The sequence below is a fragment of the Apus apus genome, chromosome 7 (genome assembly GCF_020740795.1).
Source record: "Apus apus isolate bApuApu2 chromosome 7, bApuApu2.pri.cur, whole genome shotgun sequence".
Classification (NCBI taxonomy): domain Eukaryota; kingdom Metazoa; phylum Chordata; class Aves; order Apodiformes; family Apodidae; genus Apus; species Apus apus.
In genome coordinates, this window is record NC_067288.1 from 21,238,287 (window position 1) to 21,262,004 (window position 23,718).

The window sequence follows — 23,718 nt, forward strand, 5'->3', positions numbered from 1 at the left end:
CTTACTCATCTGATCTATCTGTCTGATCTACTGGGCCCCCACAAGCAGAAGACTGTTATCAGCAAAAGAAACAGTTGGGTTTTTTTCTCCTGGGAGACCTTTATGGAGCCCTTTGGAGCATCCACTGACCTCAGTGTGTCATTTTTAACCTCTGTCTTGTGAGGGAAATGAGGGAGAGCCTAGTCTGTGAAGGGCACATCCGGGACCTGCCATTCTTGCACTGGTAGCTGGAGGAATGTGTCTTCCTTCCTCACGGTGGAAAGTACAAAACCATCTTGCAAAACTGTGGGTCAGGAGCCCCAGGATCTCTGATGTAAAATAAATGATTCTCGGGAGAGAGCATGTGTTCACCATGTTAGAAAAACAAGCCCCCTGCAAACAGCACATACCAAACTCTGCCTGGAGGAAGGGACTTCAAGGGTGGACGGAGGGAGCAGTCCGAGCATCAGAGCACAGCCTGCTCCCCTCTCCCAGGCTGAATTTTCACACTGGTCCGAGGAAGAGGCAGGAGGGATGGGGGCTTGTTTTCTCAGATTTGATTGGTTTATTTATCCTTGGTCCAGGCTCCCATCTGGTCCAACTTCAAACAGGGGCTGCTGCAAAGTGTGGAAGCCACCAAGAGAGATTCTGCAAACAACAGTTGTGCAAAGTATATAAATATTTCTGGACATAAAAATGACTGTGTCTGAGGAGGGATCGATTTAGGCTGGGATGGAGGGTTCCTCGTCCTGCTTGAGATAAGTCCTGGAGGGTGGCTGGGGCAAGGAGAAATATATGCTTATCTACAGTTTACATGTGCATGTGCAAGGGCAGAACCAGACCTGCTGAGTGCAGCTACTGCCAAAGGCTGGAAGGCAAAGAGAGGACAATGGGAAGGTCTGTCTCTCTGCTCCTGATTTAAAAGTCAGCATGCAAAAATGTTCACTGATCTGGGGGGGGCCAGAATTGGATTTGGGTTTTGGAACTCATTGGAAAATCCAGCACAGTCTGTCTTGACTTCTAAAATAGAGCAGCTGCATTTGAAAAGCTTGGTGCAGTTTCTGGATGTGAACTTTTACTTGAAGATAAAGGGAAAAGGCAGTCCTGTTAGCAATGGCTTTTTGTGCTGTTTGAACAAGCAATGAGTTCCTGGGCCAGGATCCTTGTGCATCCTGGAGCAATGCAGTCAGTGGCTTCAGAACTGGCTGATGGATTGTACATCTGATCAGATCACAGATTACAGTTTGGATGGCATCCCTTCAGGAAAAAAGGCAGTTGCTGGCACTATGCCTGGTCTAAGCCAGTGTCTGCATCAGTGATGCTGAAGAGGATGTGAAGGCCATGCGGAGGAATTTGTAGTTGATGCTACAATGGAGGGAACTGCAAACACCACTGAGGGCAAAGAAGTAAAGTCAGGGTAGAGAGCACAGTGTTTGCTAGGCAGGGGATGCTCAGGTGTGGGAATAGTGTGTGGCATTTCCAGATGTGCTTCTCAGTATTCACCTAACTGTCCTTCCTTGAGCAAGGCAATACGTGTTTTTGGCTGGGATGAGAAGAGGCACAGCCACTTCTATGGGCTCATTGCTGCCTTTGGAAACATTTGGGGTGCTGGGTCTTGTGGGGTTCACCAGGAGCATGCCAGTCCCAGACAAGTCTAGCACCTGCTGCAGCTCTCATGGGGCTCAGCTGCCTGTTGATCTCTGGGAAAAATCCCAGCAGGCTAGTTGTTCTGAGATCAGACAAAGAAGAACCCAAAAGCAGGTGTTTCTTGAGCTGGGTCCTAGTCAGATTTAACCCCACAGGCACAGGACAGTTCTAGATTGGTGGATTTAAATAAAAATTATTTAGCTTCCCAGGATTCAGAGGTTTGAACCTTCAACTTTGAGTGTCTGTTAGCATCAGCACACCCAGTTGTGCTGTAGGCAGTAGCATGGATTTGTCCCTCCCTCAGAGCATGGACAGAAATGATCTCATGCCTGAGTAGCCGGATGGTTGAGTGCTGTCCCTTCCTCTGCTGCAGAGTTGCCAGGTTTGTGTTCCCAGCCTTGCTTCAAGAGGAACGCAGTGGTTGGAGCCTGATGGCATGGACTCAGCCAAGGGAATTAAAACAGAGCAGTCAGCAAGGCAAAGCCAGAACACCCCTTAGGACCAGAGGCAGGATGCTGACAATCCCCCTTTGCCTTTTTCCCTCTTGGCAGGGACCAGGATCAGCCCCATGTGAGCTCCAAAACCTGCTGTTCTACAGCACAGGGCTGCCTCTGCAGGAGCTAAGGCTCTCCTGGCCTGCAGACACTGCTGGCTTCCCATGCTGGAGCTCCTTAAGACTGTGTGCTGACCTGGGCAGGGAGGAAGACCTGGGGAAATTTGCTGAGAAGATCTCAGGGTCAAACTCGGCTGTATGGGATGTAAAGGGTCTAGAAACCGTCCTGCCCACACCAAGCCCAGCCTGAGTCCTGGCCCAGCCTCCAGCAGCCACTCTCTGCAGTGGTCCTCAGTTAAACCTGATCCCTTGCTTTAAGGGTCTGCCTGGCACTTAGTGGAGACCGTAAATAGCGATTTATAAACAATCTTCACGCCGATTCCTCTGCCGCTGCTCAGACATCAAAGTCTATAATTCACGCCCTCCTGCGTCCTGGGCCTTGCAAAACCAGAGCCTTTGATGTGAGCCTCCCCCTTCGCTACCTGCGTGCGGGGGCCGAGCCCGGCTGGGCTGCGGGCATGTGCGCTGTTTGCAGCAAGGCGCCAGGCCCGCTCTGCCAGGCATTTTATAAGGTGTCTGCTGTCATTCCGCCTGTTCTTGAGCCTGTTATCCCCTTCGGCGGGGCCGCGTGCGACGGCTGGAAAACAATGGGAACGAACCAGGGGGAGCTTGCTGGGGGCAGCGTCCAGAAAGCACCTGGCCTCTCCTTCCCTCCCCCCCCTTAGCCCCAGCACCTGCGAATTAATGGAAACTTCTCCTTCCAATAGTGCTGCCTGTGCTGTTTAACAAGTCCGACTGTGTGCTCTGAGGGCTAGAAACCAGCCTTGCTTCTCCGGGTGGAGACAGCTCCCAGGACCCTTGCACCAGCTGCTCTTAGGACAGGGGCAAATGCTGGTGCAAGAGCTTTGTGGTGTAAACAGGCCATGATTGTATCTAAGTTGAGGCTAAGAAGGAGTTTCCTGGATCTGCAAGCAGGGAGTCTCTGAAACAGCCTCCCAGGAGAGAATAAGGAGAAAGAAAACATCCAGTTGGACCTAAGATGAAGCTAGATCCACTGTAGCAGGTGGTGCTGGTTATGGCCCCCTCAGAGCCCCTCCACATGCTTAAAACTCACCATAAGCTGCTCCTGGTTTCCAGCCATCCTCGAGGTGTACCCAACATCCCCACTGGCCTCTCTAGACATTGTGGGGTAGAGCTCAGCTTCATCCTTTTTATGAGTGAAGGCTGGCCCAGGATGCTCTCCCCATTTTCCATGGCCACTGTCTTGCTTCTCTTGTTCCTGCATGCCAGTGCAGGAGCCATTCTCTGCTGCCACAGTCAGCCCCATTCAGGTCCTCTTCCAACTCTTCCATTATCCCCTGAAACCTTGAGATGGATGTCTTACCTCTTTCCTGTCAGATGGACAGTTTTCTCTTCCTTGTGTAAGTGAAACTGCAAAATGAAAGCTCCACACTGTGATGGAGCTGAGGTTGGGGGGAGCTTTGTGAGACAGGTGTCCCTGGGCACAGCCCACCAGCTTGGCAACCTCTTCCTCTTTCTTCTGCCTCTTTCTGGCTCTGTTTTTTAGCCCCTGTGACTATGGAGAATACTTTCAAGATGTGAAACCAGTTCAGGCTCTGGGGAAGGCACGCATCCCAGTCACATCCCTTTCAAACCAAATGATTGTTCAAGCATAACATGATTGACTGTGGTACCAAAGCACCACAAGAAAGGAGAGAGAGTTTTGGGACTGTACCCCCACTCACCTTTACCTCTGCCAGTTCAGGCCCCCCTTTCCCACGTGAGGGCCTGCAGGGTCAGGCACCAGAGCTGGATATAAGTTGCATTTAAAGCACAGATTAAATTCTGTCCATAAAAAAGCTGCCTGATATGGTGTGAAATACTATGTCTTACAAGCCAGACACTGCGAAGTTGATAGAGGCATTTGGGGTGTTGGTAGGATTTAAATGTATTTTGCAGCTGAGATTGCAGTTGTGGATTTATTTTATTTATTTTATTTTGAGTGAAAGTCTGTAAGAATGTATTGAGAGAGTCTTGCATGTGCTACAGGCTGGCTAGTGGTGAAGAAAGGGCATGAATCATGTCACTTGGCTCTGTATTTAATCATATCAAACTGGTTTGGTTCTCCAACAAGTCAACATATATTATCTGTGTAAAAAAGGCATTTTACAGGACTGGGAGTCTAAATATCATTTATAAATATTTAATTCTACAAGTGATCTTTGCAAAAGAAGGATAGCTCTTCATTATCATACCTGTGTCTTTTGAAATATCACCATTATTTATCATCCACTGTTGGTGCAGTGTCCTGCCTGGGACTGGAAGAGTTATTTTGTACTGGAGACCACTGTGGGGCTAGTCCCATTCTTCTCCCCACACAAGGCACTGTATGAAATGGGACACATGGCCCTGGCATGAGTCCCCTTGGTCCTCGTCCACAACAGCACAAGCCTGGCAGCAGGAGTTTCACACTGCAGAGATGCTCAGGGACCCCATGCCTAAGTTCAAAGGAGATCCATGCCATCAGGCTCTTTCTTAGCCTAAGCAACCAGAGCTACTGAAATTTAGAATCAGAGTGGACCACTCATCACCCATCTTGCTGTTAAAGTGCCCAACTCTGCTGCAATCCAGCTCCTCTTATGGTTGCTGAAGTGAACCATAAAAAGCTGTGGCCACCTTGTGCCTCCTGTCCCCATCCCTGTGGCTTTGTGCCTGTTTAATCCCTCTGACATTCAGCCCAGCTTTGCCCTGCTCTGTTTTGACTCCTGACAAGCCTTTCAATTTGCTCTGCTCTCTGAAGAGCTGAGAAGCCATTGATAGCTCTCCCCCTGAATTATTGAACCTCGGCATCAGGTTTCGGGCCCTGGGGAGCTGCCCCACACACGAAGGGCTCTGAGCATGCCATTGATCTGCAGGGCTCAGGTTCAGCCTGCTGCTGGCACACGCCTGTCCCAAGGTCCCCGGGTGGCCTTGGCCCCCTGTGTGCATGGGTTCTTGTTCTGCCATGGGAGGGGACACACATCTTTCAGGGCTGGGGCTCGAGGAGCAGCATGCTGCCTCTGGGGTGTGCATCCCACTTCATGGGCCTCCCCATATTTGACAGAGACAGGAGGAGATGGAATTTTCCTGGCCAGTTTCCCATTCCTGACCAGCCTGTCAGCTCAAGAGCCTTGAGCTCTGCATGTCTCTATGTCCCCTCCTGTGAAACAGAGGTGTGCTGTTGAGGTAGCGGAGGTGTGTGAAGCACCAAAATCTTCAGTTGAAGCAGAGGGCCAGGAAGGGACGAAGAATTATTCTGCTTAGAAAATAGGAACCTCTGACTTTGCTTTTCTTGGAGAAACAAACCTCCCCAGAGAAGACACAGTGACGGGGAGTATCTCATTTAAACCCTGCTGGCATCTTGCCCCAACTAGTCCTCTTGTCACTGCTGCATGGGCTGATCACAAAACAGATGCCCATTCGCACAACAAATACCCTTGTTTTTTTCTTACTCTGTTGTGAATTGTTTTCCAAAGACCATGGGAATGTGTGTTGACTGGCTACAGAAAACCAATACAATTTGTCACCATGTTTTCAAGAGGAACATTTTTCATCCCCTTTTTTCACTGTCACGGTCACAGCCACTGCACTGTAAGAGGGAGCAGGGAACAGGTATCCCTCACACAACCAGCCCATGTCACTATGCATGTCCCCTGGCACTGCAAGGCAGTGCTGATTACCCAAGAGAGGACAGATATCTTCTTCATCCCTCTCTTACCCACTTAAGGCAATTTTAGCCTCTGGTTGCTCCATGGTCCTTCTCCCAGAGGCCAGCAGGATGCAAGGGCATGGCAAGAGCTGGCCTGGGAGCAGGAGTGCAAAGTGCGTTGCAGTAGAAGAGGAAGAGGAAGGGCAAGTGTGGATTTTATTAAGTGATAACACATCTTCAAATCAGATTACAGGAAAATTTTGGGGGCACCACAGCATTGATTGGTTGGGCCAGAGTTGGCAAGGCTGTGTGGGAGCACATTGGAGCATGTGCAATCGGATCCCTTCCATTAGCCTGATCAATAGCCACTGTGTGAGGGGAGTGGACGGGAGTGTGGACAAAACAGCATAAACATATACATGAGAGCCAAGAAATCACATTACAGCCAAAGAATCCGAGCACAACACGGGTAACCCTTTCACCCCAGCACCCGGGGCAGGCAGAGCATTAACCCTTTCAGGGCTGCCCTCTGGCTCCAGTGCTGGATCAGGGGACAACCGGGTTGTGGCTTGGTGTCGTGGTAGGAAGAAGTGAGGCATCACTTCCCCATGACCAGCTTGCTGGAGGCCAGGTGTGGTTTCTTGGCTGTGGAAGATCTGATGGCACTTGCTCTCATGTACATGAGATGTGGTTGGGCACTGGGAGCACGAGCAGTGTATGCATGGTGTCCCCTCCAGCAGTGTCCTCACTGCTCTTTGCAGTGGAGTGATTGTGTCACGTCATGTGGGTGGGTTAGCATTAGGTGTTGCTTCTCTGTGATACACAAGCAGAAGGAACTGGCAAAATGCTGAAGAGTCACCACAGATCTCAGCCAGGTCTTCCTTCATCACTTCTGCACCAGTTATTTGCTATGCAGGAGACTGGGAATTATGGACTTGTCTTCTGCACCAGCATGTGCAGCATCCCCAGGCAGAGCAGGGTGCACCCAGTTTGCAGCAGCCAGAGGCCAGTGCAGGAGATGTAGGAAGGGAGAACGAACACTTCCAGTGGGACAGAGAGCAAAACTGAGGGAGGCTGTCTGAAAGGGAGAGAGACAGAGAGCTAACATCCAAGAGACAACACATCTATGAAATCTTCTTCTTTGCTAAGAATTTTTAGGAATGTGGGACAGACCTTGTTGTCCTCTGAGTTAATCTCCTTCAAATTTCACATTCAGGATTTCTGGACAAGGAAAATGTCAAATGCTCAAATGCCACTACAGGGGCCTTGCTGCTGTCACCTGCAGTGTGGTCTGGAGCCCCAGGACTTCATGTCTCCCTCCGTCAAGCCCTGCTTATCACGTTTCCAGGCCCTCCCCAGCTATGCCTGCCTTGCCAGTCCTGTTTTGACACTTCTAATTAGCAGACATTTAACACCTTGTTTTGCTTGGACTCTGCCTTTAGCCAGACAACACATCAATGGCCTTTGACTTCTCCCCTGACCCCGGCTAACCTGGCAGCGCAGGGCTCTTGGCACCACTCTGAACACATCCTGTCCCATTTCCTCCTGCTGCCCTCTGCCCCCTGGTCCCCATGGCCCTCCCAGTCAGGCCAGGATGAAGGCATGGTGAGATGCAACATGCAGCCTTTGCCTTTGTAAGCGCTTTCCTGAACATGATTTAAAGCCCTGAAGCAAGAAAGGGGTGGGGGGGGGGGTTGAAAAGAAAAAGAAAAAAAAAGACATGTAATAAAGTCAGCACTCTGCTTATTAAGGGGAAAAGGCTGTGCTTTACTCATACTAACATTAATTAGATAGATATATAGGGAGCAAAGAGGCCTTTAGGAGATTTATACAGAGGCCCAGAAGATGGATGTCAGGACTCAGAGACAGCAGCTCCTGTAGAGTGCCAGGAATGGGGTACCTGGGAAGTTGTGATGGAGAGCCAAAGGGGCAGTGGTCTTGGGGATACTTCAGTGCAGCAAGAATGAGGGCAGATGGGGGTGTTGGGACCTGCTGAAAACAGCTGTGGGTGCCATAAAGCTGAAAGAAGGTGCAGATAGGGAGTACCAGTGAGGTTTTTGGGAGCATCCTCAGAGAGGAGCACACCTCCCTCTCCTGTTCCCCTCTACGTTACAGTCAGGCAGGTGTAGTGGCAGCTGAGGTCTTTCAAGCAATAGTTTGTCTTTAATGTTCTGGAAACCTGTCATCACCTGAATGCCTTTATCAAAGTGATGAGACACTCAAAGCTGTTTATTTTCACTATGAGACTTTGCTCCCTCTGTTCATTTCCTCGCTGCATCAATAAAATATTTTCCTACTGCTCCCAGCTTTGGACAAACAGCAGAGCAGACAACTCATCGTAACTTTTTCATTTTCTCCTTGCAGAGGGTTACTTTGTTAGTGTCTGACCAGAGCAGGTCCCTTCCTGCTGACCGCATCAAACTGAGGTGGGAGAGCGGTCTCTGTCCCAGCTGTCCCAGCCCAAAGCCACATGCAATGGGATATAATCTTGTGTTTGCCACCAATAGAACAGGACAGGTGACCATCTTCTTAGTCCTTCTGGGCCTGCCCTTGTGGCCAGCTGGACTATCCTTTTCTTGTGTCCCTGTTCAGGGAGGTGACCACACCCTGTGAGTTCAGCAGGCGTGGCTGAGCCCATGCCTTGCACGTGCTCTGTGTTTTTCACCATTCCACCTCCTTCGTCATCTGTCACCATGGGGAGAGCAGAACTCGCTGGTGCTTCAGCAAGGACAAGACTGGAAGTGCCCTGTGATACCTTTGCAACTGCTGAACTTTTCACTTCACCAAGAGAGTTGGTGTCCTTGGTCTTTCTTCACTCTCCTCTATGCAATTATTTTACTGGCAAGGACCAGATCTGACTGAAGCAGGAAAGGAAGCTTAACTGTGCATCCTTGAGGCCACAGTGGAGGGACCTTGTTCATTCTAGGACTGCTGGGTGCTTGCATGCCAGTGAGAGACTTCCCCAGCCTGCAGAGCTGGGGAAGCTTATTAAATCTCCAGAGGAGCTTCCATGCAGAAAAGAGCCCAGGGCTGCCTGGGGAGACTGCAGCAGAGGTGGGAGTTCAGCTGAGGTCTCTTTGATCTGAAGCCTCATGCTCTACCACAGGCCTGCCCTGCTCTTGGGTTAGGGCTTGTAAAAGGGTTGCGGCTGCTGCTGACAAGTGGAGGCTGAAGGCTCTGGCATTTTTATTTGCTGTTGCTCCAGGAGGCTCCTGCCTGAGCCTGTGGGCTGCATCAGGGGCACTTGTCACGCTGTCCTCCCTTCGCTTTCTGATCTTCATTTCTGTATCTGACCCAGGCAGCTGCCACTCCCCTCTTTCCCCCAGTCTGGGTTAAATATAGCAGCTAACTTTGGTTGTGATTAGTAATAAAATTTTAACAAGCATCCATATGAGCGTCTTTCTGTCACTTTTATGAGGCCATTTACAGCAGGGAGATATAAGAGCACCTTAAATCTCCCCCTAACGGAAGGGGTCATGTCAGAAGGGTGAGAAGCAGAAGGCCCAGTGTCCCGTGTCATCTGGCTGGTGGTGCTGTTGTAGGTGCTCCCTGTTCTCACAATGGGATGACTGGCTCCCCTTTGTGCAGATGTTACTGGCTTGGCCAACAGCTTTCTAGCCCAGTGGGTAGAAGAGCAGAGGGGATATTGTGAGCTGCCAGTGCCCACAGGCACTGCCCTTCTGCAGAGGAGCATGGCACAGGGATGGAGCTGGAGACAGGCACAGCAGCATGAGGTTAGCTCAGGTCCCACAGCAGGGCAGCTGCCTCAGTGCTAAGGTGTTGCACTGCGACAGATAAACTCCTTTAGGAAAAAGTGTGCACAACAACCATTTTCCATGCACCTCCCAAGTGTGCTAAGTGCAGAACAGGAAATGGTTCCTGTTGCTTTGCCCAAGCCTAAATTTGGGACCTGACTCTACACTGACACTGTCTACCTTTTTTAAGAAAGGCTTATAAAAGCTATACACCCTCCCCTGTTTCCATCCCATTTGGCTGCACATCAAGGGCAGGGTCTGCTCCTGCTTTCAGCAGTGCAGATCTCCCCTGCTCTCAGCCACATCACGCCCGTGAGTGGGAACAGGATTGTGTCCCTGGTCAGCAATATATGTGTGAGCAGCCGAAGGGATCATTTCCAGGAGTACAGTAAAAGGAATAAGCCTTTGTGTTTCCTGTGTAGTTACATGTCCCAGGTCTGCTCCTGTCTGTAGGCTTTATTTGAGAGCAGTGATACTTGAAAACATTCTGCCTCTGTTTTGGCTCAGCATGGACATTACATCAAGCTAGGACAAGTCCCAGGTCTGGCCAGGCTCTGGGCCAAGCACCATGGACAGGCACAGTTTCTGGAGCACTGCTCCAGCTTGCAAATTCAGCATCTGAGACTGTAGAGGGTTTTGGTGGGTGGTGTTTCATGGTGGAAAGGTGAGCACAATTTCTGCCTCAGGTAAGAGGCAGCATCAAACTGCAGCACCTGTCGATGTCCCCATGCACTCAGAGGAGGACAGAGGGGGTCAGGGATCGGGAGGGGTGCAGTCCCTTCCCCAGGGTCACACTTTGGGTTGATGGCAAAGCCCAAAATAGCAAAATAGGGCCTCTCTCTCCTGACAGCTGCCCTACCACATGGCTCTAAACTTGTCTGTGACACCCTGTTTGTGTGGGTGCTCTGCTTCCTGTGCCAGGAGTGTGGATCAAACACAGCCTCACCAAATCTTGTAATATTAAGAAAAATAACCAAGACTTGTGGTATGAGTTTTGAGTGGAAGTTTAGGTTTGTTCCTTTTTCTAGTTTTGTTTCTTCAAAAAAAAGGAAGCACACCTTTGAACAGTGAAATCAGAAAATAAGGAAGCAAAGTGTCTCTGAAATGAGGGTTGTTTGTTGTGAGCAATGCATGGTCCCTAGAAGAGCAATGTGCAGCCTCTTCATAGGTACCACAGGGTTTGCAGTAAGAGCTACTTCTATGTAAACATACATAACTAGTTTTCCAACTTCATATATACTACTCAGCTGCTAACTGTGCAAGGCAGGTATGTCACCTGTGCAAAGGCAGGAGAGCAGATGTGGGGAGCAGACGCCTTGTTCTAGGTCTGGAGCTGGAATTATAATTCACTCTTGCAAACCTGCTCCTTTCTGAAGGGGGAAGAACAGCTCTCAGCCTGCAGCAACCTGAGAGAGTGGACAGCAGGGGTGCTCAAACTTCTTTCAGTAAAAATATCTAGTGTAGCCAACACTAAAAATGAGAGGAAAAGATCAGTATAGATTATTTTCTGGTGAGGAAGGCAGAAGTGAATAGGTTGGCTAAGTCAGATTGTTACTTTTTGCTCAGAAAAGGTGACTTTTCCATGTTTGAAAGTTTAATTCTGGAGTCTGGTAGGATCCACCAGCCCTCTAGTTTGACTAAGCAGGAAAGTGATTCTGCAGTGTTGCTGTTCCCTGTGAAAATCGAGGCTGTGTGTGTCAGCAGCCCTAGCAGACAGTGTCTCAAGGACTGGCCCCCATATCACTCTCAGACTGTGGGGTGAAGCAGGGGTAGAGGGCAGGGCAGCTGCTGACAGTGTGAGGATGTCGCGAGCCAGTGCCAGGGGGGTCAAGATGATGTTGGCACTGCCTGTGCTTGTCAGCAGCACAGGGATTACTCTTTCTTGCTCTCACACTGCTCCATTGACTTTCCCTTGGAGCCCAGGCTCCCTCTGGGCTGGTATTTGGGTGTTTTGCCTGCTTGCTTCTCTGAGTCAGATGAGACATATGTATCCCTGGGAGCAGAAGGCACTCGATGCTCCTGCTGTTCATCACTAGTGTTGCTACTGAGATTTTATTCTGGGAGAGGTTTGGTACTCCAGAGAAAGTTAGTAAGCTGGGATGTCCCTGTATGTCCTTGGCGCTGTAAGTAACAGTCTCCATCTTCTGCTCACATGCCCAATCCCATCCTATGGCCTTATGTTCACTGTACATCTTAACACAGTCGTTGATAGTGCCTAGGATCCTGGGATCACCAAAATGACCTGTTCACAGAGGTGGGTTGTCCAAGCTTGGTAGAAGGCAGTGTCTTGAGGCCTCTGGAAGATCATGATGCAGGGGACAGTGCTGAGAGAAGGCACGCAGGGAGCAGAGGGCAGCCCCATGGGTGGTGGGATGCAGGGGTAGCCCTACTCTGTGGGGTTAGAGTCTACTCCAGCAGGAGGTCAAAAAGGCAAAGTTTCTTGGGAGGTGAATTATCAGTGGGAGCAATATCAGCAGGTCAAGCACATCGGTGCTGGGGTAATACAGTTAAGGTGCAGAGCCTTGGAGGGAGCCCGGCCGAGGAGTGCAGCATTAAAGCAATGAGCCCAGCTTAATCTGCCCCAAGTGAGGGCAGTGGGGTCTTTAATATTGTGTCAGGCTCGCAGGCCCTTGTTGGCGGGTTATTCTTCACGGCAGCTAATGCCACTGGGCTAACTGAATTAGCCCCTCCTTCCGCGGGGTGAGTGTGGGGTTGCCGGGAGGGCGATCGTGCCTCGCAGCTGCAGGGAGAGCGAGTGATGGCCTGGAAATTCAATCAGGTGAGGAGCCACTGCCATCCCCAAAGGACAGGGAGCAGCCAGATTGGGGAGGAGAGCCTGGGACGGGGACGCCAGTGGCTGGCTCCGTGCTGTCCCTAGGCAGGGTGTCCTCTAGAGACTGCTCCCTTCTCTGTATGTTGTGAAGTGCTGCCCTGCAGCCTGCTGTTCTGCATCCATCAGCCCTCCGGGACCGCCTTGGTGGAGAGCCCATCCATACCTCAGGGCTCATTTCCAGCTTGCTTACTGTTGGATGTGGTATTCCCTCACGTACCCTTAGGGAACTGCAGCACAGGGGTGTGCTGGGACATATGGTGTGTCTCCAGCCAGGCTGGGCATCCCCTGGGTCCAGCCTCCAGCACACTTGCAGCATTTCTGTTTGCTCAGATGAAGGTTTGATGGGAGAGACAGCCTGGCCCAAGGAATTGGCAAGTGCATCTTTTTTCTGGCTTTGCTATTGGGACAAGGTGCTCCCCTAACAAGCCACTGGGTGATTGCATGATCCTCTCTGTAAAGCCCTGAGGGATGCACAGGCAGGGAGGACAGCTAAGGGTTTAGGTACATCATTCCCAGGAGTAATTTTCTGTCCTTCAAGTGAAGGGAAAACAAAAATCTGAACCTCACGAGTATTTGCATGTTGTCTTCCAAACCTACCACTGTTTTTTTTCTTTCCCAGCCTCAGCAATTGCTTTTTCCTTCGCATCTAATTACAAGCACACCCCAGCAAATACTGCAGCATGTCCTGAGTGGGAGATGGTGTCTGTGCCCACTGCTGCTGGGATGGTGGCAGATCCAGAAGGCCTCACCTGTGTCCCAGGGATCTGGGATAGCCTGCACCTGGGCAAGAGCAGCCATGGGGATGCTGCAGTCCCAGGGGTCCAGGGATGTCAGACCCATGGCAGAGAAGTGGGCATAGACCCTGCAGGGCACAGCCTCCCTCACCGTGCCACACCAGCCCTTTCTCTAGCTGAAGCCACTATCCTTTTGCCCCTGCCACGGGGACTGATGTGGTCTCCTCTCCTTTCCCAGGTGCCCCTTTGATCTTCAAACCTGTCCTGGCTCCTTCCACTCCCCCTTCCCTCACATTGTTATAAATGGAGGCTTTGGCTGCCTTTAAATAGTTATATCTATCAGACAAGCTCATGTCAGCCATAAATTCTACAGTAATGATGATTTTCTAAGTGGGTCGACCACAGCTATTTCCGCTTCAGCCTCAAGTTACTGCACATGTCCCTCCCAGGGGACGGCAGCCTCATTTGTTGTCCCCCTAATTGTCATCTCTCCCATACACACTTGGGTAGAAGCTGGAAGGAAAACTAGCCCTGCTGCTGGCTCTGGGCTGGGGCTCCCTCGTGTCCCCACAGGTCTCTCCTAATCTTTGCACCATGAAGGGGACTTCTGAGGAGGGAATAGGGCCAGAGGGGCAAGACAGCACCAGCTGCCTCTAACACAGACAGGGCAATGGCCACAGAAGCCCACCATATGGATGCCCTTACCTCTCACTGTTCTCCCCCCTCCCCAGCCAAGGGAAACTGGCCCCGATGTGTGAAAGCTGTAATTGCAGGTAATCCCCCTGCACTGTGCATGGTTTGAATTTGGCAGAGCAGGAATGTGGAAGGGAGAAGGGGAATTACTGCCCAGACATGCTGCAGGGCCAACATCTGCATGAGTCATCAGTGCACATCTGGCCACAGCAGCCTGAGCTTGGCAGCCCAGCTAGTCACCTTTTAGCCCATTCAGTCTCAAGCTCCCACTAACGTCAGGGCATGGACACCCCAGGACAGGGAGCCCTAGGCTGATAGATAGCTGATACTTCTGCTGATATTGGGGTAGTTACACAGACTTGATGTGCCTTAGTTTTTCCGTTTGTAAAATAGATTTAGGCTCTCAGGAGCATAGTTCAAGGTACTCATCACTAGCTCTTCTGGAGGGAATGACCACAGTCTCCTACTCCAGGTTTGCTTAAGGCTTCCACTGCTTTGCACGATCTCCCAGTGAGATGGGAACTCAATCCATCTGGAGGAAAAGAGTTTATTTCTGTCTCCGTGTGCAGTTGAAGTCAGTGAGGTGGGTCCCTGCCTACTTTGTGTTTCACTGGAGCATGGTTCCAGAGCCAGCAAGCTTTCTGCAGAAATACCACCCTGAGGTTCAGTCCTGCAAGGCCAAACACTTCTCAGTACAGTGCCCTCAGCACAAAGTGATGGATTTCAAATCTGCTTTGCGGGATCAGGCCTTTGCAGGGAGAAGTGAGGCAGGATGGGCAGCTGAAACTTGCATACCATCGGTAGCAGGGCGTCTTTGTTACCTCCAGATGCCATGAACTTCAATTGTTCGGTTTACATGGGATAGGGATAGAAAGCCCCTATCACACAGATGAGATGTACTCTTGGTAAGTCCTTGTGTTTCCTGACAGTCCAGTCCCACACTCTGGGAAGGCTTCTGGGACCCAGGAGGAAGCAGAAAAGGCAGGGAGAACAGGAAGGCTCAGGGCACAGAGAGGGGCTGCAATCTTGGTGAGTCTTGTGTCCAATGCCTGGTTTCTGTGGCTGGGCGTGATCTGACTAGCAGGTGAGAGGCTGGGACATGATTTGGAGAGGTTAGAGAGACAGACAGGCAAGTGGCTGAAGATCCACCAACTGCTGTGCTCTGGGATGAGGGCTGGTCCCAGGGACCGCTATGGCAGTGCCTTGTCCCTCGGGCAGCTGACCCTGCTTAATCTCCTTGAAGCAAAAGACCTGCTGGAGATTCTCATCCTGAGCCTTTGCCTCTGAGGTTTGGAAATGTGCAGTCAGGGTGTAAATCCTTGCTGCCAGTGAGCTGCCCTGTGCTGGGGCAAGGATGCTGGGGGGAACTTTTAGCAGCAGGGTGTTACATCTCTTCTCAAATGTGGCTGAGCAGCCCCCTTCAAGGATCCTGCTTGGGCCCGACCCAGGAGCAAAAGCATCTTCTGTTCAGTTGTTTACACCCCTCCCTGCTCTCCCAGCCCCGAGGAACGCAGCCTGACCTCGCTCAGCAAGAAGGGAGACACAACCTCCTCCCAGCAGGCGGCTTCTCTGATAACCCGCTAGTTTTCTGAGGGCAGTGCAGGTGTCAGAGGAATTGTCTCTTTGGAAATTAATTTTCCTGTCGATTTCCTTATTTCTCCTAATTGATGAGGGGCAAGTCTTAGGCATGTTGCCAGTGGCACCAGCCACAGCCTCTCGTAGGTATCAGTGGAGCCAAAAGCACTAGTGCCGAGGGTTGGGGAGTGTAATGAACTCTCAGAGGACTCGTTGCAGCTCAGCCCGTGCTCTAGATTAGCTGAGGAATCATCTGGCCCAGCTATTAACTGTCCCATTTAACATCATAAATTATTAACCTAATTTTGAGGAGGGTCGGTGACGGATCACGCTGATTTTGTCAGCTTTTCCGCAGCCTCTCGCACAGCCTGCTGGTGCAGGGTAAGCTGTGGGCAAGGCCTGAGGGTCAGTGCCTCCAGAGAAGGACAGAGCCAGAGCAGCACAGCCCAGCTGCTGGCAGAACAACCAGTTCTGCCTCCTCTTCCAGCCCAGTGGAGTGCTCAGGGAGAGTTTGAGCAAGGGGGTAATCTCCCATGGAATTGGGGGATATAAGAGCTGGCCCTGGGGAACAGTGAAGCCCCTCACTGCCCAATACACCTGCACACATGTGAGGCACTTCTGCACCCACGTGCACGGGTGTCTAGAACCTCTGCCACTTGCTGGGTACCAGCATGTGCCACCCACCCTCAGTGCAAGCCGATACCAGAGGTACTTTTTAGTTTGTTTAAACAGCTATTGGGATGATTTTTAGTTTGTGTGGCCAAGACCTAGGTCAGGAGGTTTTTCTTCCTCCACTCATTATAGACTAGAGCTTGTTCAAAAAGTTTTCTCCCTGGCAAAAGTTTTAAATAAAATAGCAAGGGAGGTAGATTCTTTGGTATAAAAGTTTTAAACCATTCAGAGGTTTTTTCCATCTGATTGAAGTGTAATGAAAATTTAAGGGATACTATCTTTTGTTTCTCCTTTGTCTTTCTTTGAGAAGAGACATGCGTGCAAGAAGGGGCTGAGAATTGCACTCAAGCAGCTTTGTTTTTTTTGATTGAGTGGAAAAATTTTGAAGTAATTTGGTCTGTCTAAAAAACCATACCAACCTGAAGGAAAGCAAGCTCTGAAACCCTTGTAAATTGCCTCTTTCATTCTGGCATCAATAAAAGGACTTTTTGTTTCCCCACAAGCAGCTGTGCCGCTCAGTGCTGCCCGTCCGTGGTGTGCAAGCTTGTGTCCCTGGGCCGGCTGTGTGCCTGTCCCTATGCTGTGTCCCCTGAAAAGGTGGCATTTGGGAGCCAGTATAACCCCCAGCCCCACTCCCCTTCTCTTGGAGGCTGTGTAAGGTTCAGCAGCTGTAGAACCAAGCCTCACTCCCTACCGTGCAATATCCTGGCTGGAGGTGCTGGGGTAAGGATGAGCAGGCTGCCTTGCTGGTAAAAAAAGTCCCCAAAACCCTAATACAAGTACAAAGAAATGCCTTTGGCTGTGGTGGAGGCATGGAAAGGTGTCAGAGTCTGCAATACATTGGCAAGAACCTGTACCACTAACCTGCTCATCCTTCAGTACCCATCTACTAACCAAAAGTGCCTGTAGCTCTCATAGCACGGTTCTGCCCCTCTCTCCCTTAAACAACGGCATAGGGAGAGGAATCCAGCATTTGCAGCCCCACAGCGTGGGTGTTGTCATATGCCCCTCTCCTGACACAAGGCTTTACACATCCTTGTGTGTAAAAGGATACACGATATCCCTGTGTATATAGGATAATATATACTAATGATAATATATATTAGTATACTAATATATAGATATTAGAGATCTATATATTAGATTTCTATATATAGATCTATATAGATAGAGAATGTGCAAAGCAATTGCCTTCTCCAAATCTCACAGGGCACACACAGTACAGACCCTCACAGAACTCATGCCCAGCACATGGATATAAAATACAGCGCCCTGCCATAAAACATGCACTGCTAGTCTATATATTTTGCAATCCCTTTAAAGATTTTTTTTTCCTTAAACCCCTCACCCCAGCTCCCTCCCTGTTCTCCCCCCAAAAAATTATTATAAAGAATTATTACCATTAGTACGTCTTTCCCAGTGAAAGGAGAAAATCGCCTCATTCATAATTTATACCCTCAATTACTATTAATAAAGAAATATTTCAGCAGAAAATCGCCTGGGAAAATTACACGTAACATTGCATTAACATTCTATTTGAACATTTTCATCACATTTGTTATAGAGTTAATAAGAGGGATATGCTCCCCTGACTTCTTCATGAAATTATGGGCTGCCTATGATAGTTTAATCTTTTAGACTTTATATAATATATTCACTTTACTAATTGAGCTATCCAAGGAGCAGTTAGGCATGTTCTTAAATGTGGAAGACAAAGTAATCAGGGCCATGACTTCCTGACGAGAAGATCTTCTTCCGGAGATGAGGAGCCGCACGTGTGAGGAGCACACATGTACGTGTTTGTGTGCAGATGTGACACTCCATTAGCCCTTCCCTTGATGTCCTGCCTGTACTTGGAAGCAAACGTGAATGAGAGCTGAGGGTGATTTTCAGACTGGTAACATATTCCCCAAAAGCTCAGTTTGTATTTCAGAGTGAAAGGGGGTCTGGTGAGTTTGAGCAAGCTGTTATTTTTGGAATACGAAATGCTCAGCACTGGAGAGGGTCCTCGGGAGCAGTACTTTGCGTAGACAAGCCTTTCTGCTCAAAGTCATCCCTACCCACAGTCATGCACAGACCATCTCCAAAACTCTGGGCAAGGAGCTGGGCTGGGGTGGACAACCCCCCCTTCTGCTCTACCTGGAGCTTCTGCTTCACCAGGTAGTGCGATTTAAGGCATGTGGTGCAGAAAGGCTTCTTCCCCCAGCCCAGGGTACAACAAACCCAAAGCTGAGCCAGTGGCAAGAAGTCAGCTAAATGTGACCAGTGAGGGATGAGGCATTTTTGAAGATGGGCTGGTTCACCATGGTGGTGCCCCCATGGACATTGCTCTGGACAGCCTGCTTGTCTCCAAAAAACTTTAGCAACAGGAAAACCTTAGTAGCTCTCTCTTCTTCTGCACCTGCAGTCAGGGACCTCGCTCAGCAGTTGGAGCCTTGGCTCAGATCTGGCTGCTCTTGGACCCTTCCTTGCACAGAGGCAGTGTCAGCACTGAGATTTGAGCCCCTTGTGCAGTTTGGGAGCCGATCCGAGGTCAGCTTCTCTCTGCGAGATCTTTCTTTTCCCTCCATGTGCACATGAGGTTTCCCTTACCACAGGATGTGATCCAGAGCTCTTGGTTTCAAGCAGATGGCTTCCTGAGGTGGCAGCAGGCTGTGGTATGGATGAGGACCTGGTGGAAGAGGACTCCATTGTCAGCATGCCAGGAGGTTGCTCCCTCATTAAGCCGAAGTACATGCAGCTGCAAGCAGGTGCAAAGAGGGATCTATCACTGCTGAGCAATGGCCTTGCCACTGGGGGTGAAGGCAAATGTCTTTTAGCTGCCCCTGATGGGGAAGACTGAGGGAGCACAGGACCAGCTGCTTCATTTCACATCTACAGGGTGCTGGTGTCCCCTAAGCAGCCACTGAGATCGGGCCCGGGCAGACCAAGGGTGTCAGGCCATGAGGTGGCACACAGGCTCTTAGGTGAGGATTTGCAGTCACCCCTGAACCACTCTTGAGATTCCTGGCCTCTGCAAACTGCTGGTCAATGCTGACAGGAAGCTAAAGGGTTAATTAAACTATTTTATGTGTTGAGATTCATTAGCTGGGACTCAAGAAACAGCAAATAAGAGCCCAGATGTTGCAAACTGAGCCCTGCTGAAGGCAGCTCCTGTAGATGAGGCAGACTGGAACTGCTGGAGACCCTCATGCTGGGGCAGATGGGTGTTGCTCCCCAGCAGACCACAGTTGCTGTGTCCCACCAGAGGTGGGAATCAGTTTGGGAATAGTTGCATGGGATGTGCAACTCCATTAATGCTTTGATGGTGGAGCATGGTTGTCCCTGGCTGGTTTCTCATGGGACATGCTGCACCTTCATTGCTGAGCTTGCACCCAGTGTTTTCCTGGGTAATGGTGTGCCACCAGCCAGCACTGGTGGAATCTGTGGCCACCTAGGCCACCACCAAGCCATGCTGGGCAAGCAGCAGTCCATGCAAGCCCATATCTCCCCATTCCCTCTTGGATGGGCAGAGGGCCACAAGCTGTCCTGTGTGCAAATACATGTGGAGTGCAGGGGGTTGGGCATCTTTCCAGGGACCACACGGGCAGCCTGGGCATGGCAGAGGCAGAGGAAGGTGAGGCACAGACTGTCCATCCCAGGGATGGCCACTGCCTGGTCCTGAGCAGGATGGACCATGCTGTAAACAGAACAAAGCTCGTAAACAGGGCTCCAGCTGGGATAAATTTAGCCCATTGGTGTTGCAGCCCTGGCGTGGCAGGACACAGTGTCAGGGCATTGTCAAGAGGAGAGAGGGAGAAAGAAGCTGAATAAACAAACACAGCTTGTCCTTTTTTTTCAAATTATTTTTTTTTGTCCCAGCATTGTTATTTCAGCCGGACAATTGCCCTGCAGATTGAGGGAACAGGCTGGAGTTCAAGTGAATTTGGCTTCTAGCATCTCCCTTTTTACACTGTGTTTTCACATGGGAATGTATCCTGGCATATATGGGGGGGTGTCTGTACCCATGTGTATGGATAATTCCATGGATGCTCCATGCACATCTCTGTGCTGGCCCCCAGGGATACAGGCTGCTTTGAAGCCCAGGTGAGGCTGAGGCTGTCATGTAGGACTTTGCTTTCGCCACGTGTGCAGCCTGGACTAAGACCTGTGGGTGTCCGGGAGCACACATGCAAGCTAATCTGTGATCCCTATCCATCTGGACATGCCTCTGTGGGCAGAGCAGCCCTGGAGTTGTCCCTCCATGGCAGAGGGGACATTGTAGAGGTGAAAGCCTTTGCAGGACTTTAGAAATGGGGATCAGGACTCCTGAGCTTTTTTTCCCTAGTTCTGTCATGGGTTTGGACAAGTCATACTCCCTTGACAAAATCATCCGTGATCTTGAGAGCAAAGGGCTTGGATCTTCTCTGTCAGTCCTGCTCTGTGAGGACCTAAGTCTTTTTGAAAGGCCATGTTTAGAGGCAGCCTAATTTTCATGTCTTAATTTTATTTTTCTCACATCTCTCTCTGACACACACATACACACACACATCTATTGGAAAAACGATTTTAATACCCATGGCACATTGTCCTGGTGTGATGTAAAATCCAATGACATGTGGCATTTGGAAAAGGTCACTTCCCCCATCAGGATTCATTACCCTACCTCAGCCTGGGAAGCCATGGGGTTGCCCCTCCTCTGCAGACCCCTTGCCCCCTCCCTGGCCATGGTAGGTGAGCAGAAGAAACAGGGGATGAGGCACTGGGTGGCCACGCCAGGGACTTCAGCAGTGTCAGGGCAGTCCCTGCAGCCAGGGCTCTTTGTTATGTTAATGTCCCTGCCCTTCCCAGTGCCTTCATTTTCCCACCTGCCACAGGGCAAGAGGAATTACAGGGATGTGCTTCTGGGAAGATTCAGGCTGCAAAGCTGGCTCCACTGGGTGCCTGTCACCCCTGCTCACTCCTCCCTCTCTGTTCCCTTCCAAGCAGGAGATGGCTCTTGTGGTACCCTCACTCTGCACAGTTGCAGGAGGGAAACATTCCCCTTCCCTGTTTCACTTGTTCAATTTTTTGGCTGGGTTGGTTGGGAAGTGCCTTTCTGTGTTGGTGCTTGCCACCACCTAGGCAGAACTGAGAAGAGAAAGTGGAGGGAACATGGAGAGCTCAGCTCCTCACCAGCTTCCCCACTAAGCACAGGATCCCTGGGTGCCTCACACTCAGTGTCCCCCAGCCCCTGGGGCAGACCAGCAGCATCCAGAAGACTGGGTGCAGCAGCATGGAGGGGTGAAGAACAACAGGGCAGGAGTGGGGGATGCTCAAAGCAGGTCAGAAGGGACAAGCTGTCCTGGGGTACTTGCATGTTTTTGCCTTTTCTGGGATTAATTTCTGCTCAGGCTTCCTCAGGATCATCTTTGTACAAGTATATCCACCTCCCCAAGATGTTTCCAGCCCAACTTGGAAAGGTAGAAGGGCACAGGAGGATCAAACCTCCTGTGGAAGCTGCTGAGGGGTACGCAGGGGATGCAGTCTCTTTCAGAGCAGAGTTCTCCAGCAAGTCGTCCCATGGGCAGGGCACTGGGAGCCAAGACTTCTCCACTTGGTCAGAAAATATCTTGGGGCACCTTGGCCAAGTTGTTCCTCATCTGCAAGAGAGGCAAGGGTGGGTGTACTCAACATGCAGTGCGCTCAGGGCTGCAGGAAGGGCAGGAGGTGGGGAGCAGGAGCAGTTGCTTGTGGGAAGAGGAGGATTATTTTTGTAGCAAGGAGTGGGGTTCAATGTCTGATGAAGATGACTTCTGAGAGTGCTGAGGGTGATAGCGAGTGTAGCCTCTTCCTACCCTATAAACACCAATGAGTTATGGGTACCCCAGCCTCTAATTATGCAGTCAGCCCCAAATAGGCTGTGTCTAACGAGCCTGACAGACTAATATCTCAAGAGCCCTTAATGCGTTATCATCTCTTGCTGTATGACCTCATATTTATAACTACTCTGGTGGGAGGTTGAGAAATGTCCTTCTCTTCCCCCAGCCCCCTCCCCAACTTTCCCCCCTCCCCAAAGCAGCAGCTCTTCAGCCTCATCTGTTAGGATCAGGAGGAGAGAGGCGACTTCTCTCCATCCATCACAAGCAGAGTTTGCGCTATTAGATGATTAAAGACATTTTTTATAATATTTGGAAGAGGCTTTGAAATGTCTCTCAAACAGTGTGATTAATGCCTGCTTAACCCTTGCCCAGCTGGGATGGTTTGGTGGGGAGGTGGGGGCATCCCAGGGCAGGGCTCCCTGGCCATCTCAGTGGTTGCCCAGCCGTTGAGCACCCCAAGCCCTGACAAGGTGTGATTCATGAGCATGGGGCACCTGCAGGAAGCTCCGGCCTCCAGGCAGTTCCTAACGCACCGGGGACTTGGTGGTTTCTGAGGCTGCAACGGCCAGGGCAGGAGGAAGCAGAGCCTGCCTCCCCAGACCTTACACAAGAGGCCCCAAGGATGTGCTGGCCCAGGTCCGCAAGCTGGACCATCCCATGCCAATGCTGTGGGTTTCAAGGGTGGGCAAGGAGAGAAGGTGAGCAGCCTCTGCTCATTCCTGGCTGTCCAGAGATGGTGGAGTGCTTACTTTCCTCATTTCCCCTTCTTTTTCCTCTGCCTCTCCAGATGACTCATTCTCAAGGGCATCTCCAAAAAAAAAATCACAAGCATCTAGTTGCTCTGGTAGGATCCATCTTTAGGATGTTGCATCCTTGCTTAGTGTTTGCCATAAAGACTCATGGGGCTAGAGGATGTGTTCAGGATAAAATTTATGTTGGCATTGTCCAGTACCTGCCAAAGGCCAAATCACTGATGTTTGCTGACATTGGTTCCCTTGGGGGAGTGGAGATTTGGCCTCAGATGGGGGAAGGATACCCACCTCCTTTGATCACAGGCATATTGTTTCATAATCTCAATTTCTTGTCAATTGATTGCCAGATAGAAGCGACAACCAAAGAGGGCCCCAGGCGTCTGCAACTGCCACTCATCGTATGATTTTAACTCTCCCCCTCTGTAAGTTTGCATTATTTTCTTATTGTTGTTGTTGTTACCTAAAGAATCCTCCCCTCCCTCACCCCCAAAAGCCTCCTAGAAATCCCAATGCCCTTGTCAATTTGATATTCAATGTACAAATAGCTGAGAAGGGTTAATGCATGATTAATAGGTGTTTTATTAAAATGGTTAATCTGTCATTATAGAGTCCAAAAGCTCAATAGATTTCTTATAATCATGGCTTAAAATCATCTTTAGCACCACTGCTTATGGGCTTAAGACCATGGGCAAGATGCTTAGGGGACCTGGGAGTCTCCTGTTAACTCCTTCTAACCCTCTACCATCTGAAGTGTGACCCAAGGTCTCCTGCAGGCAGAGAACAGCTGACACAGGGCTGCATGTACTTTTATGGTTACCATCCACCTTATTATTTATGGGTATTAAAATTGCCACACCTGGGTGACAGAAAGTGGAAGTGGAAAGAGGGAGAAACTGAGAATGCATCTGGATAAAACGCTCTTTGTTACGACCGTCAGCAGTGTCTGAGTGGAGTGAGGGGAGGGCAGGGCTGCGCTGTCCCTGATGCACTAGAGCCC

The 23,718-nt window shown here is 50.3% G+C and overlaps 1 protein-coding gene across 7 annotated transcripts in view; it reads left to right on the top strand.

Annotated features, from left to right (window-relative positions):
- Positions 1-23,718, top strand: part of RNF220 (ring finger protein 220) — a 222,848-nt gene that overhangs the window by 68,523 nt on the left and 130,607 nt on the right. For 4 of the 7 annotated variants that reach the window (XM_051624653.1, XM_051624652.1, XM_051624657.1 and 1 more), the window contains exon 3: positions 23,069-23,143. The exons of the other annotated variants lie outside the window; for them this stretch is intronic. In XM_051624653.1, the coding sequence (XP_051480613.1) occupies positions 23,069-23,143 (75 nt within the window). The remainder of the gene's footprint in view (positions 1-23,068; positions 23,144-23,718) is intronic. 7 annotated transcript variants of the gene reach the window in all.